Source organism: Nomascus leucogenys, chromosome 12, assembly GCF_006542625.1.
Source record: "Nomascus leucogenys isolate Asia chromosome 12, Asia_NLE_v1, whole genome shotgun sequence".
Taxonomy (NCBI): domain Eukaryota; kingdom Metazoa; phylum Chordata; class Mammalia; order Primates; family Hylobatidae; genus Nomascus; species Nomascus leucogenys.
The window spans coordinates 6,632,062-6,647,216 of record NC_044392.1 but is presented as its reverse complement, the minus strand read 5'-3'; the positions used below and the strand labels follow the sequence as shown (position 1 = coordinate 6,647,216).

General features: G+C 48.2%; 2 protein-coding genes and 1 pseudogene across 3 annotated transcripts in view; 1 reads left to right on the top strand and 2 right to left on the bottom strand.

The window, feature by feature from the left end:
* GNL2 (G protein nucleolar 2) overlaps positions 1–3,350 on the top strand; it is a 29,981-nt gene extending 26,631 nt beyond the window's left edge. The window contains exons 13-16 of the mRNA XM_003273286.3: positions 869–1,320; positions 1,815–1,894; positions 2,400–2,491; positions 3,159–3,350. Coding sequence (XP_003273334.1) covers positions 869–1,320; positions 1,815–1,894; positions 2,400–2,491; positions 3,159–3,311 — 777 coding nt within the window. The 3' untranslated portion in view covers positions 3,312–3,350. The remainder of the gene's footprint in view (positions 1–868; positions 1,321–1,814; positions 1,895–2,399; positions 2,492–3,158) is intronic.
* DNALI1 (dynein axonemal light intermediate chain 1) lies at positions 3,309–13,241 on the bottom strand. 2 transcript variants are annotated; one of them, XR_004032559.1, is made up of 7 exons: positions 13,091–13,241; positions 12,409–12,554; positions 10,660–10,829; positions 8,414–8,592; positions 7,902–8,066; positions 7,592–7,783; positions 3,309–5,111 (listed from the first exon to the last, which is right to left on the bottom strand). XR_004032559.1 is itself a non-coding variant. In XM_003273287.1 (6 exons), exons 1-6 carry the CDS (start codon positions 13,235–13,237, stop codon positions 5,076–5,078), a joined length of 843 nt encoding a protein of 280 aa, XP_003273335.1. In that variant the 5' UTR covers positions 13,238–13,241; the 3' UTR covers positions 3,309–5,075. The 2 variants fall into 2 exon arrangements, 1 of the variants encoding a protein (XP_003273335.1); XM_003273287.1 differs by lacking the exon at positions 7,592–7,783.
* Positions 13,242–13,653: 412 nt separating this feature from the next.
* Positions 13,654–13,914, bottom strand: LOC100595882 (annotated as a pseudogene).
* Positions 13,915–15,155: the final 1,241 nt, after the last annotated feature.

Genomic DNA, 15,155 nt, shown 5'->3' with positions numbered 1-15,155 from the left:
TAGTCCATTCATGGCGATGGAGCCCTCATGATCTAATTACCTCTTATTAGGCTTCACCTCCCAACACTTGCTGCATTGGGGATTAAGTTTCTGTATCAGTCCATTTTCATTCTGCTATGAAGAAATACATGAGTTTATAAAGAAAAAGAGGTTTAATGGACCCACAGTTCCACATGGCTGGGGAAGCTTCACAATCATGGCAGAAGGTGAAGGAGGAACAAAGGCATGTCTTACATGGCATCAGGCAAGAGTGTGTGTGCAGGGAAACTGCCCTTTATAAAACCATCAGCTCTCGTGACACTTAATTCTTATCACAGGAGCGGCATGGGAAAGACCTGCCCCATAATTCAATTACCTCCCACATGGGGATTATGAGAGCTACAAATCAAGATGAGATTTGGACACAGCCAAACCATACCAGTTTCCAACATATGAATTTTGGGGGACACATTTAAATCAGAGGACCTCCTCAAATGCCTCTCTCAGTACTGTTCTAATCTGTAACATCCAACCTGGCCTTCATTTTTATGTAGTTGTGTGTGCTGATTTTGCATGTGCTTATATCAACAGCCCCCTGCGGAAGCTCTAGGGAGCCTTGCTTGTCTATGATAAATCATTGGTTGGTTTTAATGGTTTAAATAGTCTTAGTTGGTTCATCCTATGGAACTACGCATGTATTCCTTTGATCCTAGTACTGGTCTCTAGGCTTAATGTACATTGGTTTAAAAATGGATTAATGAAATGACTCAAATTTGAGTGTTTTCAATAGTCCTGGGAAGGGGACTGTTTAAAAGCAAGGTATGAGTTCAGAAATTCCATTTTTCATTTTCTGATTCTATTTATCTCCCCCATTTCCACCCCTTAATAGCTTCCACCCTCCTCATCTTTGGAAGTTGTCCCAGAAGCAGCCCAGAACAATCCAGGGGAGGAAGTCACAGAAACTGCAGGTGAAGGGTCAGAATCCGTCATTAAGGAAGAAACAGAAGAGAACAGTCACTGTGATGCTAACACAGAGATGCAGCAGATTCTCACACGAGTTCGGCAGAACTTTGGTAAAATCAACGTGGTGCCTCAGTTTTCTGGGGATGACCTGGTTCCTGTGGAGGTGTCAGATCTTGAGGAAGAGCTTGAGAGCTTTTCTGATGAAGAGGAGGAGGAACAGGAGCAACAAAGAGGTGATGCGGAAGAGTCTTCCTCGGAGCCTGAGGAGGCACATGTGGGAAACGACACCAAAGCCGTTATTAAAGCACTGGATGAGAAGATTGCCAAATATCAGAAGTTTCTAGACAAAGCCAAAGCCAAAAAGTTTTCAGCAGTCAGGTAATATTTTCATCTTCTCATAAATTGCAGATTGTTCATTCCTTTCCCAAAAATTTGCCATGAGTACCGGAGCCATATTTTTACATGGGGTTATTGCCATTTATTTGTTCGGTTGGGTTTTTTGTTTGCTTGTTTTTTGAGACGGGGTCTCGCTATGTTGCCTAGACTGGCCTCACTCTCCTGGGTTCAAGCAGTGCTCTCATCTCAGCCTCTTAAGTAGCTGTGACTACAGGTGTGCACCACCACACTTGGCTGTTATTGCCATTTTTAAAAAGTGAGCTGTAAATTTTGTAAAATTCAGCTGCCTGCAGTATGAGAAGCTTTAGAAATACCCAGGGAGGTACAAACATGTTGGATGTTGACTTCTTCCACTGGTGATAACTACATGGGTGGGAGTGGGGTTTCTTCAGTCTGTGAGTTTGTCGCAGGTCTCCAGGTCAGCATGTGATTCAGGCGAGTGAGAGGAAGAATGTTACTTTGCTTTTCTGTTTCAGAATATCCAAGGGACTGAGTGAAAAGATATTTGCAAAACCTGAAGAACAAAGAAAAACACTGGAAGATGTAGATGACAGAGGTGAAGATAAATTATTTCAATCATTTAGATGTAATTTGCATATTTAGAGTTTTGAGAAACCTAAGTTCAGTCTCCAAATTATCTCAGTCATCCACATAAATGTCATATCTGGCAGATTACTTTAAATTTACATACTGTTATGCAAATTGAATTATCTGCTTTTCATTCTGCACATTTTTTAGGATTAAACTGGCAATTCAGGAAACTTCCTAGAAAGGGTTCATTATTAACCTTAGAATCCAAGGGTGGGTCCACAGACAAAGAGGGGGGCGTGTTTCCTGCATTTATCCATTCCTCCATTTGACCATCAGCTTTCACATTGAGAGCATGGCTCAGGGCATCCTTACCTGGCGGCCTCCCCTTGGCCTGCTTTACTCACCACTCTGCTCACCCGCTCTGTCCACACTGGGTGTCCTCTTCCTGATACATCAAGCTTGTTCCCACCGTTGGGTTTATAGACAAATTTTCAATAGAAGATTCCTGTTTGTGTATTGTTTGTATCCAGCACCTTCCAAAAAGGGAAAGAAGCGGAAGGCACAAAGGGAAGAGGAACAGGAACATTCAAATAAAGCTCCCAGGGCGCTTACATCAAAAGAAGTAAGTGTCATAGGTCTTAAGTATGGCCCAAGTAGAGTAACTAGAACTCCAGTTGTCAAGACCCACTGAAACAAATGGTCCCGAGCTGAATCCCAAGAACCCCAGTCCTCGTTGACCTAGTTGAGGTCAGATAAATAGGGTCGGGGCTGGCCCACTGGATGAAGGTCCCTGAGTCCATGTCATATGTTTTAGGAGTTTCTAATCAACATCTCCACACTGGTGGACTGTCCTCTAGAGGAGTCAGTTTCTGGTCCCAAGGGAAACGACCTGATGAGCAGATCTGCTTTGGGCAGATCACTGACCTCTGTGAAGGACAGCTTTGGAGCTGAGCTGTTCAGAGCTAGAGTGGGCCCTCTGGGGAGGGGAGTGGTTAGCAGCACTCAGCCTTGCTGCAGGGGACTTGTCAGGAGTGATGCAGAACAGATTCTTGCATTGGATAAGGGTTGGATCACATGTGGACTTGTAACTTGGAGTGTCATAAGTCACAATGGAAGAGTAACCTTAGGTCTGCGGGGGAGCCCCCCCTCATTAGCACTGCCTCCAGTAGCTGTGGAAGCAGCACGGGAAATAGAACACAGAGATGAGAAGCAGAGACTCCTGTTCTGTGAATGACTTTCAGGGTTTTGTTTTGTTTTTTTCTTCATCTTTTCTTGCCATTTTTTTACAGCGGAGGCGAGCAGTACGGCAGCAACGGCCGAAAAAAGTTGGTGTGCGCTACTATGAGACACACAACGTGAAAAATAGGAACAGGAACAAAAAGAAGACCAATGACTCAGAGGGACAGAAACACAAGCACAAAAAATTCAGACAAAAGCAGTAATGTTTAAAAGGTTTTTATTAAATTATACAAAAACATGCAGTTAGAAATTGTGTTTTCTTCCTGCCCCGTTGGCATTTCTAAGGCCATAATGCATTTGTTCTGAGGTTTGGCAGTTGAAGCCCTTCACCAGTGCTAGGGAAATAAAGCGTCCTCAACCTTAAGGATTTCAGTGATAAGAGTTTGAAAGTCTAGCACTTCAGGTAGACTGTGGATGAACTAAGAAGTTCTGTCTGACAGAAATAGGGGATGAGGTCTATAAAATGGAAAGGGTGGTACTTTTTTATTGGTAATGAATGATTTGGAATAGAAGCATACAGAACTGCAAATTTCAAGGACATTAGTGTACATGGCCTGGGCTTTGAAATACAAGGAGAAGGTTGGGTGTGGAAGAAATAGAAAACTACAGTAATTTCTGCCTCATTGAGTCTGAAGTGGACCCGCTTATGGCATATACATTCCTGTTTTAGAGACCTGGAACTAGCAGATCTCGTGGAAAGAGTTCTTTCCCATGGAAATGACAACACAGGCAGGTCATTTGAGTGGAGCCTTAAAATTCCTCAGGATACTGGATCAGGGTAAAAGCTGCCCCTTAGATTCCAGATGAGAATGTGTATGGTGTGTTCAGCATGGGGAACACAGCTTTTCTGGGGGAACGACAGTGCTTCCATTGTGAGCCTTGAAGCTCACTGAACCCGACAGATGGCAGGCGGAAGCTCTGCTAAGGAGAGTCCCTTCTCATGCCTCTTTCTGGGGAACCTGAGCATGTTAGTGCGTTTTAGGTAATGTTACTTGTGCAGCCTGACTGAAGGATGGAAGTCTTCCAGCTTACCACCCCAGCCCACCCTGGCTTGCCCCAAACTAAAGATTTATGTCACTCATTCAATCTTCTGGGTCTACAAAACCAGGAGAGTGGAAGAGGAATACTAAAATGCAGTTGTCTAGCAGCCGTACTCCAATCATTAGTCATTAGACCTGCATGTGAGATTTGGTTACGTCTTCAGTTGTTAATTAACATCACTACTTAGGGGAGGGCAGAGTCAGGGCTTGATTTTCTGCAGGATAAGGGGAACAGATCTGTGCTGGGGGAAGAGCTGAGTTGTGGACAACTCACAAAGGCCACTGTGACTAGTATTCCTTTCTGGCAAACATTTACTTTCTCCAAAGCCATGGGTTTGACTCTGCCATTGTTTCCTAACGTAGGCAGTCTGAAACCGAGGAGGAAGGGGTCCAGTTGACTGGCAAGTGGGGATAATACATTAGAAAACCAAAGCTCCAAAGTGAGTTAGAAATGCATTAGAGTAGGGAAAAGAAGACATTAAGTAAGGAAGGCCAGAGACCCAAGAAGCCCGAGTTAAGGTAGAAGATGAATTGTGAACTAAAGGTTTGAGGGGCAGAGAAGCAGATTCATTTGGCCAGAAATAAGTATTGGTATAGAGTGATGATGAGAAAGCAGTGGCTTTCTTAGAATTTGAGCTGGCAGTTCCCAAGGCTAGCTAGTAAGCCACATACTGAGACTAACAGGGCCACACCATCTTCCATTGCCCAGCCAGCAGCCTGGCTGGCAGACCTTAGGTGTTTGAGGACATTGGAGGAACAGTGTGACTTCTGACAAATACCTAGGTGGTGTTTAGGGGAGGGTATGGCTTGTTCACTCAGGAAACCAGCTTTTTATTACAAAGGGCTTATGATGATTTTATTGGCTGCCAGAGGAACACAGTAAATAACTCCCAAGTGTCTTGTTGGAAATTAATCATGTGGAAATTATCACTTCCTTGGTGCAATAATGCCTTCCAGTTGGGCCTGAAAAACAAAAACAAACTCCATTAATACTTGAAACTTGCAGCCTGATACAAATAGCTGAGAGGTGATCAAAGTCTCTGGGAAGAAGAATCCAAATGCTGTCACTCCAAGGGTTCTTTTTCCCCTTGATCCCCAAATCCATATTTTCTAGATTAGCTAGTTTCTGGCATGGCATACACTCTTAGTATATGGGGAGAAGCCAGAGCTGTCCTGGTTTCCGCACAATAATGGCTCCGGGTATGATATAAAGCATTGAAAAGGATATTGAATGCATTGTTGTAAGGGCTTTTCATGGCTCAGATTTCAGGCCAGAATATGTCTGCTAAGTTAAACATTTGGCTCTCTGGCCGGGTGCAGTGGCTCATGCCTGTAATCCCAGCACTTTGGGAGGCTGAGGCAGGCGGATCGCAAGGTCAGGAGATCGAGACCATCCTGGATAACAAGGTGAAACCCCGTCTCTACTAAAAATACAAAAATTAGCTGGGCATAGTGGCAAGCGTCTGTAGTCCCAGCTACTCCAGAGGCTGAGGCAGGAGAATAGCATGAACCTGGGAGGCGGGGCTTGCAGTGAGCCAAGATTGTGCCACTGCACTCCAGCCTGGGTGGCAGAGGGAGACTCCGTCTCAAAAAAAAAAAAAAAAAAATCTGGCTCTCTGGTTTAGGGTCCTGGGAGTTCTGCTGGGACCAGAGGTTTGGGAAACAGCAAATTTTCAGCCACTGAGACAACTTGGCACCCAATTAGAGAAATGCTGCCAGTGAATACAGAGCTGTCCCTCTTTTTGGGGGGGTGGGGGTGGGGAACGGAGTTTTGCTTTTGTCACCCAGGCTGGAGTGCGATGGTGTGATATCAGTTCACTGCAACCTCTGCCTCCCGGGTTCAAGTGATTCTCCTGCCCCAGCCTCCTGAGAGCTTGGATTACAGGTGCGCGTCACCACGCCCAGCTACTTTTTGTATTTTTAGTAGAAATGGGTTTCACCGTGTTGGCCAGGCTGGTCTGAAACTCCTGACCTCAGGTGATCCACCTGTCTCGGCCTCCCAAAGTGCTGGGATTACAGGTGTGAGCTACCGCGCCCAGCGGAGAGCTGTCCCTCTATGTAAAGCTTAAGACACTTGGGAGTTATTTACTATGTTCCTCTAGTAGCCAATAAAATAATACTGGACAGATCTTTAGGTAGGTCTATCCTGGGGACAGCAAAGCTGCTTTATTTGCAATGCAGTTTTGAGCCGATAAAAATAGCTCACTTCCTGTATTACAAGCCTGTAATTCCAGCACTTTGGGAGGTCAAGGTGGGCAGATCATGTGAGGTCAGGAGTTCATGACCAGCCTGGCCAACATGGTGAAACCCCATCTCTATTCAAAATACAGAAATTTGCCGGGTGTGCTGGCACATGCCTGTAATCCCAGCTACTCAGGAGGCTGAGGCAGGAGAATCGCTTCAACCTGGGAGGTAGCAGTTGCAATGAGTCGAGATGGTGCCATTGCACTCCAGCCTGGGCAACAAGAGCAGAACTCCGTCTCAAAAGAAAAAAAAAATTTAAAAATGCCAACTTCTAAAGAATCTTTCACCCTGGAGATTACAAGATTGCTTTTAAATGTTAGAAACATGCTAAGGTGTTTGGTTTGCTCTTGTTGCTAATCCAGGAAGAACTGAGGAACTCAGGCTTATGAAAAAGGAATATGGCAGTTAAGGAAAGCAGCCTCAGAGGCTGCTAAGGAAACATTCATCTCTGGCTGTGAAAGTTTCTTGCTTTTCTTTGTGCAACAAGAAAAGTTCCAGTAGTGGTTAACAGAAAGCCTTCTTTATCGCAAATGGCCAGTCCTGCTGGTGTGTAGACCTAACAAGCCTGCAATGTCAAGACTGTAAGGTTTCTATCTGAGCCTAGGGAGGAGAGGGAGATCCATCCAGGGTCCTTTGGCCAGGCCCATGGGAGAAAGCCACTAAATGTCAGTAGGCCATCTTTCCAGAACAGTGATGCTCAAACCTCTGCAAACATTAGAATCACCTGAGACTTTGTTAAAGCACATTGCTGGACCCCAACCCCAAATTTTCTGATTTGGTAGATCTGGGGTGGGCCCAATAATTTGTCTTGCTTTGCCAGGTGAGGATGATGCTGGTCTGGGACCTACCTTTTGAGAACCTTTGGACCAAACAGCTGGGAGTTGCAGTGCCTATAGCATGGCCTCCTGCCCAGCTTTGTCCACCAGCCCCCTCCCTCCTATCACCTCAGCTGGATAAAAGACCACTGCTGGCATCGGACTTTGAGGAAGGGCACCTGTGCCTGGGTTCCCCGACCACGTTCCTGGGGAAGGTTTCTGATTTGAAATGGTTCTTCCTTTCAAAGGGCCCTTGCTGCCCACTGGTTCTGACTTCTTCCCTGGTTATGCCCTGAAACAGTGCCTCAGAGGAGACAGCCATGGGATAGCACTACCACGCAAGCCACCTGGAGCCCAGCCCCCTCCAGGAAGGCTCCAACATACCAGCTTCCAGGGGAATGGAGTTCCACTTTTTGCCATATCCACCTCTTCCTTGAGGATGGGCAACTTTTTTCCAGGGAGAAGAATCCTCCACTGGCGAGCCAGGCTGAGGTGCCTCAGAGATTTGGAGTTGAGAGTAGAGACCCCCTCTGGAGCCCTCCCCTTCTCCCACCACCAAAGTCAGCTTCCTTTATCCTTTGGCAGTGCATGTGGACAAACATTTAAAAGCCATGGAAAAGGAACCGAATGCCTGGCCTGTGGGGCTGGGTCTCGGGGCAGGGGGCACCTCCACCCCGGCCTGCGCGTTGATTACCTTCAGCTGCTGATTTGTTCGCTTTAGGAACTGAATCTCCTCATTGTGCTTCTTCTCCTCCACCTGCCGCCTCTCGCTCTCCCGCTTCTCAGTGGCTTCACATTTTGCCTTCTGCTCGTTCACTTGCCTCTCCAGGTCTCTCTTTTCTGTCTCCAATTCTGCAATCTGAGGAGAGAATGCCCAGTCATCCTGGGATGTCGCCAGGTGAATGGAATGGTGTGAGCCTGGGTGGAAGGGACATGGGACATGACATTGCCAGGGTATATACTGCCACCCAGTGGGAGGTCAGTGCCTGGCATGGAGCGTCCACAGCGGAGACAACTCTGCCAAGACCACCAGGCTGGTCATGATACTCAACCAGGGGTCCCTCACTGAGGTGATGCAGGTCCAGGTGTCGTGACTGTCAGGAGAGCACCTTAGGAGGTCAGAATGTAGTGCTGGAATGACAAGCACGTGGCCCTAAGGTTTACAGAAGACACAGGGGGCCAAGGGTCACGGTAAACCCCACTCACTTTCCTCTCCATGTCTGACTTCCCCTGCTCAGCCTGCAGTGCCTTCCTCATGCCAAACGCCACGCTGCTCTCGTACAGGGTCTGGTAGGCAGCGATGGTCATGCGGATCTCGTCCCGGACTCGCAGCAGCAGCAGCCCCCTCTCCGCACAGTTGATGGTGACCTCCCGGATCAACTCATCTTCCAATGCACACACACCATGAGATCAGACAGGGCGTGGGGAGGGGGCTTGCAGTATGTCTACTGCAAACACCCTTCCTCTTGGGAAGGACATTAGGGTGTTCTCGCTTGGAGACAAAGTACAAGGCCTCAGAGAAGGGCCTTGGGGAAGGTGCCTTCAGTGGCCCAAAGAGCCTTGCCATGCAGTCACTCCTCTGAACTTGGCACTTGTGAGTAGCACGGAGTCAGCAAGACTGGGTCGGCCAGAGCAAAGGAGACAAGAGGCTCTGGTTTGTTTACAGCACTGGGTCCCCTCCCTTCCGGCCTTAGGTAAAAACTGGTTACTACTCGAAAAAACCTGACTTTTTCTGTTTAAAGATGGCAGCTGTTTTAAAGCAGGTGGGACATCCTGTGTGCCCCCTTGGCTGCACTGGTTTGAGGGAAATGGCAGGGTCTAGAGCTTGCCCATCTATCTCCCCATAAATGCTGACCTGGAGGGCAAACCATAATAACACACGGATAGGGAAGCCTGCTAGACCCTGCAGCTGCCTGAGGGTTTGGAGGTGGTTTGCGGATCGGCGTCCATAACAGCCAATGAAACTGGGCTGGGGGACAGCCATTTGACACCAGCACTCAAGGAGGTGCATCTTAAATTTCTCGTGTCTGTCGGTTAACAACAAATCACAATATTTTTCTGGAACAAGGGCCAAATATTGATGGATGGATGGATGTAAATACTGAACATTAATCTTTCTGACTAAAAAATTGGCAGATGCTTATTATAGCAAATCTTTGAAAAAAAATAGATGGAAGTTCTCGTTTTACTCCAAACATCTGCTAAGGGGTGAGGAAGTCAAGTTGCCAAGAATACAGTGGCTGGCAGCTGGAGGACTTGTAGAAGAGGTGGGGCTGGTGTAGGGAAAAGAAAGAGAGATCAGACTGTTACTGTGTCTACGTAGAAAAGAAAGACACAAGAAACTCCATTTTGACCTGTACCCTGAACAATTGCTTTGCCCTAAGATGCTGTTAATCTGTAACTTTGCCCCAACCTTGGGCTCACAGAAACATGTGATGTATGGAATCAAGGTTTAAGGGATCTAGGGTTGTGCAAGATGTGCCTTGTTAACAAAATATTTACAGGCAGTATGCTTGGTAAAAGTCATCGCCCTTCTCCATTCTCGATAAACCAGGGGCACAATGCACTGCGGAAAGCCGCAGGGATCTCTGCCCTGGAAAGCCGGGTATTGTCCAAGGTTTCTCCCCACGTGATAGCCTGAAATATGGCCTCGTGGGATGGGAAAGACCTGACCGTCCCTCAGCCCGACAACCATGAAGGGTCTGTGCTGAGGAGGATTAGTAAAAGAGAAAGGCCCCTTGCCGTTGAGATAAGAGAAAGGCCTCTGTCTCCTGCCTGCCCCTGGGAACTGAATGTCTCAGTATAAAACGCGATTGTACATTTGTTCTATTCTGAGATAGGAGAAAAAACGCCCTGTGGCAGGAGGTGAAACATGTTGGCAGGAATGCTGCTCTGTTACTCTTCACTCTAGTGAGATGTTTGGGTGGAGAGAAGCATAAATCTGGCCCACGTGCACATCCAGGCATAGTACCTCCCCTTGAACTTATTCGTGACACAGATTCCTTTGCTCACGTTTTCTTGCTGACCTTCTCCCCACTATCACCCTGCTCTCCTGCTGCGTTCCTTTTGCTGATAGTGAAAATAGTAATCAATAAATACTGAGGAAACTCAGAGACCGGTGCCGGTGTGGGTCCTCCGTACGCTGAGCGCCGGTCCCCTGGGCCCACTTTTCTTTCTCTATACTTTGTCTGTGTCTTATTTCTTTTCTTAGTCTCTCATCCTGCCTGAGGAGAAATACCCACAGGTGTGGAGGGACTGGCCCCCTTCAGCTGGGAAAGGGAAGGGGAAGGGGGCAGTTAGCTGTTGCCAGGTGGGTCAGGCAGGGGGAGAAGAGGGGATTCCAGCAGGAGATGGGCTCCAGCTCCAAGGTGCTCAGGCTTGGATCTGTGCTGAAGGTGAAGGGAAGGGAGCAGTAGGGTGTGTAGTGCCCACCCCTCACCTGGCTCACTCACCAAAACACTGTGAGTAGAGTTCCCTGCGGACAGGGCAGATGCCTGTTTCCCTGGCCTGCCGCTGCTGCAGCTTTAAGTCTAACTGCTCCTGGAGGTGCACCACGTCCATCCTGGTGCTAGGGGTGCTGGACACCTGCTGGATCCATAGCTGCGTGTCTTCCACCCACTCCCTGTGGCAGACACAGCGAGGCTGAGCAAAACCCATTGACTTGAGGGTCCCTAGCACATAAGCAGAGAGGGCTCTTTGAGCCCTCTGCCTGAGTAGTGGTGGGGGCAGCTTTGCCACCAACCCACCAGAATCCTCCATCCCTTGGGGTGTGAGGCTCCAAAGTCACACCCACTATGCTGCCTCCACAGGTATCTTGGAAATGGGTAGGTGGTGGACAATTTCCTCCACGGCAACGGGCCTCTGTGAAATCATTCCCCACTGTTCCAGATCTTACCCTCCTAACATGTTGAAGACAGATTTATGGTTGTTGCTTGATGTGAACAGTAGGAACTACCCACCAACTTATCGGGTGGGAAACACAGGACATCATGAACCTTGTGCGAGCCAGAAAGAGGCAGATGTGTGTATCGGGGTGGAGAGGTTCATGAAGGTGTGTGCCTGTGTAGGCCCCCATTTTGCTTTTCCTCATAGCCTTACAAACTGTGCTGTCAACTTATTACATAAAAATAGATGAAAAGGCATGTCCATTATCGATGTGGCTGCAGAAGAAAAACGCAAGAAAAGGAGATCATGTTGGGCAGGGGTGCTCTGCTATAGCGAATTCTCAAGGAAGGCCTGGAAGAAATGAAAGGAACCAGGAGAATATCAAGGGAAGAACATCTTTGGCAGTGAAAACACCAGCTGTCAGGGCCCTGTGGCAGGAGAGTGAATGAGGCATTTCAGAAATAGCAAGTGAGGCCCCTGTGGATTCAGCACAGTGAACAAGAAACAGAATAATAGGAGATAAGGTCAGGGATACATCATAGGCCAGATCATGCCACATCTTCCAGGCCACTGTAAGGACTTTTGATTTTAGTCTGAGATGGGAAGCCACGAAAGAGTTTCTGGCAGAGACTAGCATGATCTGACTTATGACTTAGGGGCTGTATGGAGGATAGATTCTAGGAGCAGAGTGGAAGCAGTATTTTCAGATAGGAGGCCACTGCAGCAGTGCGAGTGGCCACCAGTGACTAGGAGCAAGATGGTGGAAGCAGAGGTGGTGAAAAGTGATTGATTTGGGAAAGAATTTGAAGGTGGAGCCAAAAGAATGTGACGAAGGATAGGACACATGCTGTGAGAGTCATCAAAAGGAATGAAAGGTGGTTTGAGTCCCTAGTAAAAAGGAGAATGAGGGGGGGATGAGCAGATTGGGGAAGGAAGAAATTGCGATTTAGTTTGAATATATTGAGTTCGAGACATCTATTAGATATCTTCATGAAGATAATGAGGAAGTAGAAGACTACATGGTCCTGGAGTTTAGTGGAGAAGACAGGGCTGGAAATACATATTTGGGAGCCATCAGCACATAGGTGGTATCTAAAGCCATGAGATTGGGTGACAGCATGCAGGAAATGAGGGTAGAGTGAGAAGAGGTCTCCCACCACCCTGCCAGGATCCAGCCATATGTAAGTTCTAGGAGCTCTGTGATACTGGGAGGAAACCCCAGCCAGGAACAGAGGCAGAGTGCCTCCTCCCACACTCCCAAAATCCACGATGCAAAAGCTTAGGCCTTCTCCCAGCCACTGCTCCTACTTTCTTACCTTGGGGGTAGTATGGCATTCAAGATTTCTTCTGCCTGCTTTGTAGGATCTGGGACACAGGGATTTGAGGGGAGCTTGGTCTTGGGTAGCTGTGGGGCTGAACCTGAAGGTCCAGGCTGCTGGGGGCTGACTTTCAGTAGCCGAGCCTGAGATGAAGGCACAGGTGAGGGCAGGAAATGGTTCGGGAGCTCAGCTCCACACATCCCCAACCTGTAGATGGCTCCAGGTCTTCTGCACAGCCCTCCCCTCTTCCTAGCCTACTTTGGGTCGGTCTTCTCAGAAGAAATTATGTCACAGAGCTGAAGGAGGCCATGAAATCTGACCCCAACTCAATGCTTGAACAGGTGTTTCTGGCACACGTGATCAGGCATGTGCTTTCACACCTCCGGTGATGGGGAAATCACTACCTCATCTATTCTTGGACCCACGTACCATGAAGAAGAGTGAGCCCCATCCATCTCCCTGTGACCTCCTTCCCCATCCTAAATCTGCCCTCTGGGGTCACACCCAACTTCTGGGCTTCCTATACAATCCTCTCACCCTCCTTCTCCGACTTCCCAATTCCCTTTACTCCCAGTCGCTGCAATTCCTGTCCCTTGAGATTCCTGACCCTCAATGCGGGAATGTGTCTTTCCCTATCGGAGTTTCGAGGCTCCTTTGTCCCCCGAGCCCCCGTCCTTACCTTGGGGCTCCGTTTCTCCGTGTTCCGGCTCACCAGCACCGGGGTGTCGTACTTGAGCAAAGAGTCTGCGGGGGGAATCATGGCGGCGGCGAGAGTAGCAGCCCAGCTGCGGCCCTGTGCAGTGTGGGCCTTGTTTGCCGTCACCATGGAAACCGCCCCCGCGCTTCTTGGCCTGGGCGGAGCTTCGAAGTGGGGCGGGGCCAACAGGCGGCGAGTTTCATTCTGTGCCTCCTGGGCAGAAACCTCTTGTGCCTGGCTTCTTAGGCCTTCTGCTCACCGGTTCGCCCCTGCACTCTTGGAAGCGAGGAAAACGACGGTTCGAGTCCCTATGCTCCGTCTAGCTCGCGATTTGAATGAAGTGGGCAGATCACCTTTGCCGTGCTCCAATTTTGTCACCTGAAAAACAGGAGTCATCTCCTGACTCCTCATGAAGGGTTAAGGGACAATTCCCAAAGGAAGTCATCTGGAGTTCCTACGTTTTTTGAAGGTTTTGTTGTTGTTGTTGTTGTTCCCAAAATGTGTTTATTGAGATTGTTTCCCACTCATCTTGATTCAGAGTGCTTTTAGTGCTGCTTCCTCCTGAAGGAACATCCTTCTATAAGCCTTACTTTTCCTCCTGTAGGCTGGCAGAGAACAGTGGAGCAGCCAACTCACAAAACTGCCGTTTGTGCATGGCTAAAGACTGTGGTGATTTTATAGCATCCTGGGCATTTCACATCCATGAAGTAGGAATTGGGGCTCTGCACCAGGCGTTTCTTCTTGTGTTTCCTCTTCTCCTCTTCTGCGGAGGGATGAAGGAGATCCTTTGCGAGAGGCATGTTCTCGTGGGTAGGTCGTCACTGCCAGAAAGGGCTTGTTTTGTTTTTTAAATTGAGACGGAGTCTCGCTCTGTTGCCCAGGCTGAAGTGCAGTGGCGTGATCCCGGCTCACTGCAACCTCCGCCTCCCGGGTTTTCCTGCTTCAGCCTTCCTAGTAGCTGGGACTACAGGCGCGTGCCCCCATGCCCGGCTAAGTTTTGTATTTTTAGTAGAGACGGGGTTTCACCACCTTGGCCAGGCTAGTCTCGAACTCCTGACCTCGTGGTCCGCCTGCCTCGGCCTCCCAAAATGCTGGGATTACAGGCGTGAGCCACTGCGCCCGGCCTGAAGTATTTTTGTAATTAAATGGAGAAATGACAATGTAGGAACCGATGGGAAACTTCCCCTTTGCCCCCTGAAGATTCGCTCAAAAATCAGTTCACAAAAGGCAGACTAATTGGAGAAAAGGCATACAAATGTATTTAAAATGTATACACGGGGAGAATCACAGCGTGATTACCCACCCCGAAGAGGGTTCAGAAGCTTATATACCCTCCTGGTAAAACAGGTTTATGAGGGTGGGAGAAGAAGGAATTCTGTTCAGGGATTACTAGGCAGAATGAATGAATAAGGGAACAGATAAATTTGTAAACAGTTTTTTGTTGTTTTTTTGTTTTGGTTTGGTTTTTTTGAAGACAGGGTCTCACTCTGTAGCCCTGGCTGGAGTGCAGTGGTGCCATCACGGCTCACTGCAGCCTCCAACTCCTGGGCTCAAGCGATCCTCCTGTCTCTGCTGGGAACACAGGCACGAGCCACCAGCCCCTGCCAAATTTAATTTTTTTTAAGAGACAGAGTCTTGCTGTGTTGGGCAGGTTGGTCTCGAACTCCTGGCTTCAAGCGATTTTCCTGCCTTGGCCTCCCAAAGCGCTGGAATTACAGGCTGCAGCCACCATGCTCGGTTGTAAATAGCTACTTCTGCAGTATAAGGGTCTCTGGTCAGGTGTGATTACATTCTTGGGAGGAGAAGAAAGAAACAATTATTCCTTTTGGTAGTCTGGATCTTAGCCAGATAAAGGCCTGTGCTTTGGGAGAGATGGTGGGCACTGGAAAGGAACATTGAGGCTTCTTCAGTTCAGCATGTCAGTGCGCCATATTTTGGAGTTTCGGTTTCTGAGCCCCAACAGCATTGCAGAAAGTTCAGGAAATAGAAGAGGAAAAGCTAATGATTTGCCCATGGGTTATCATCTCTGATTGCATTTCCATTTCTT

Bases quoted from the DNA above. Each gene is read 5' to 3' on its own strand.
- DNALI1 (XM_003273287.1), bottom strand. From the start codon at position 13,237: ATGGTGACGGCAAACAAGGCCCACACTGCACAGGGCCGCAGCTGGGCT. The intron at 10,830-12,408 runs GTAAGAAAGTAG...TGTCTGCCACAG, and splicing joins AATGCCATACTACCCCCAAG to GGAGTGGGTGGAAGACACGC. The intron at 8,067-8,413 runs GTGAGTGGGGTT...TTCTCTCCTCAG, and splicing joins AGTCAGACATGGAGAGGAAA to ATTGCAGAATTGGAGACAGA.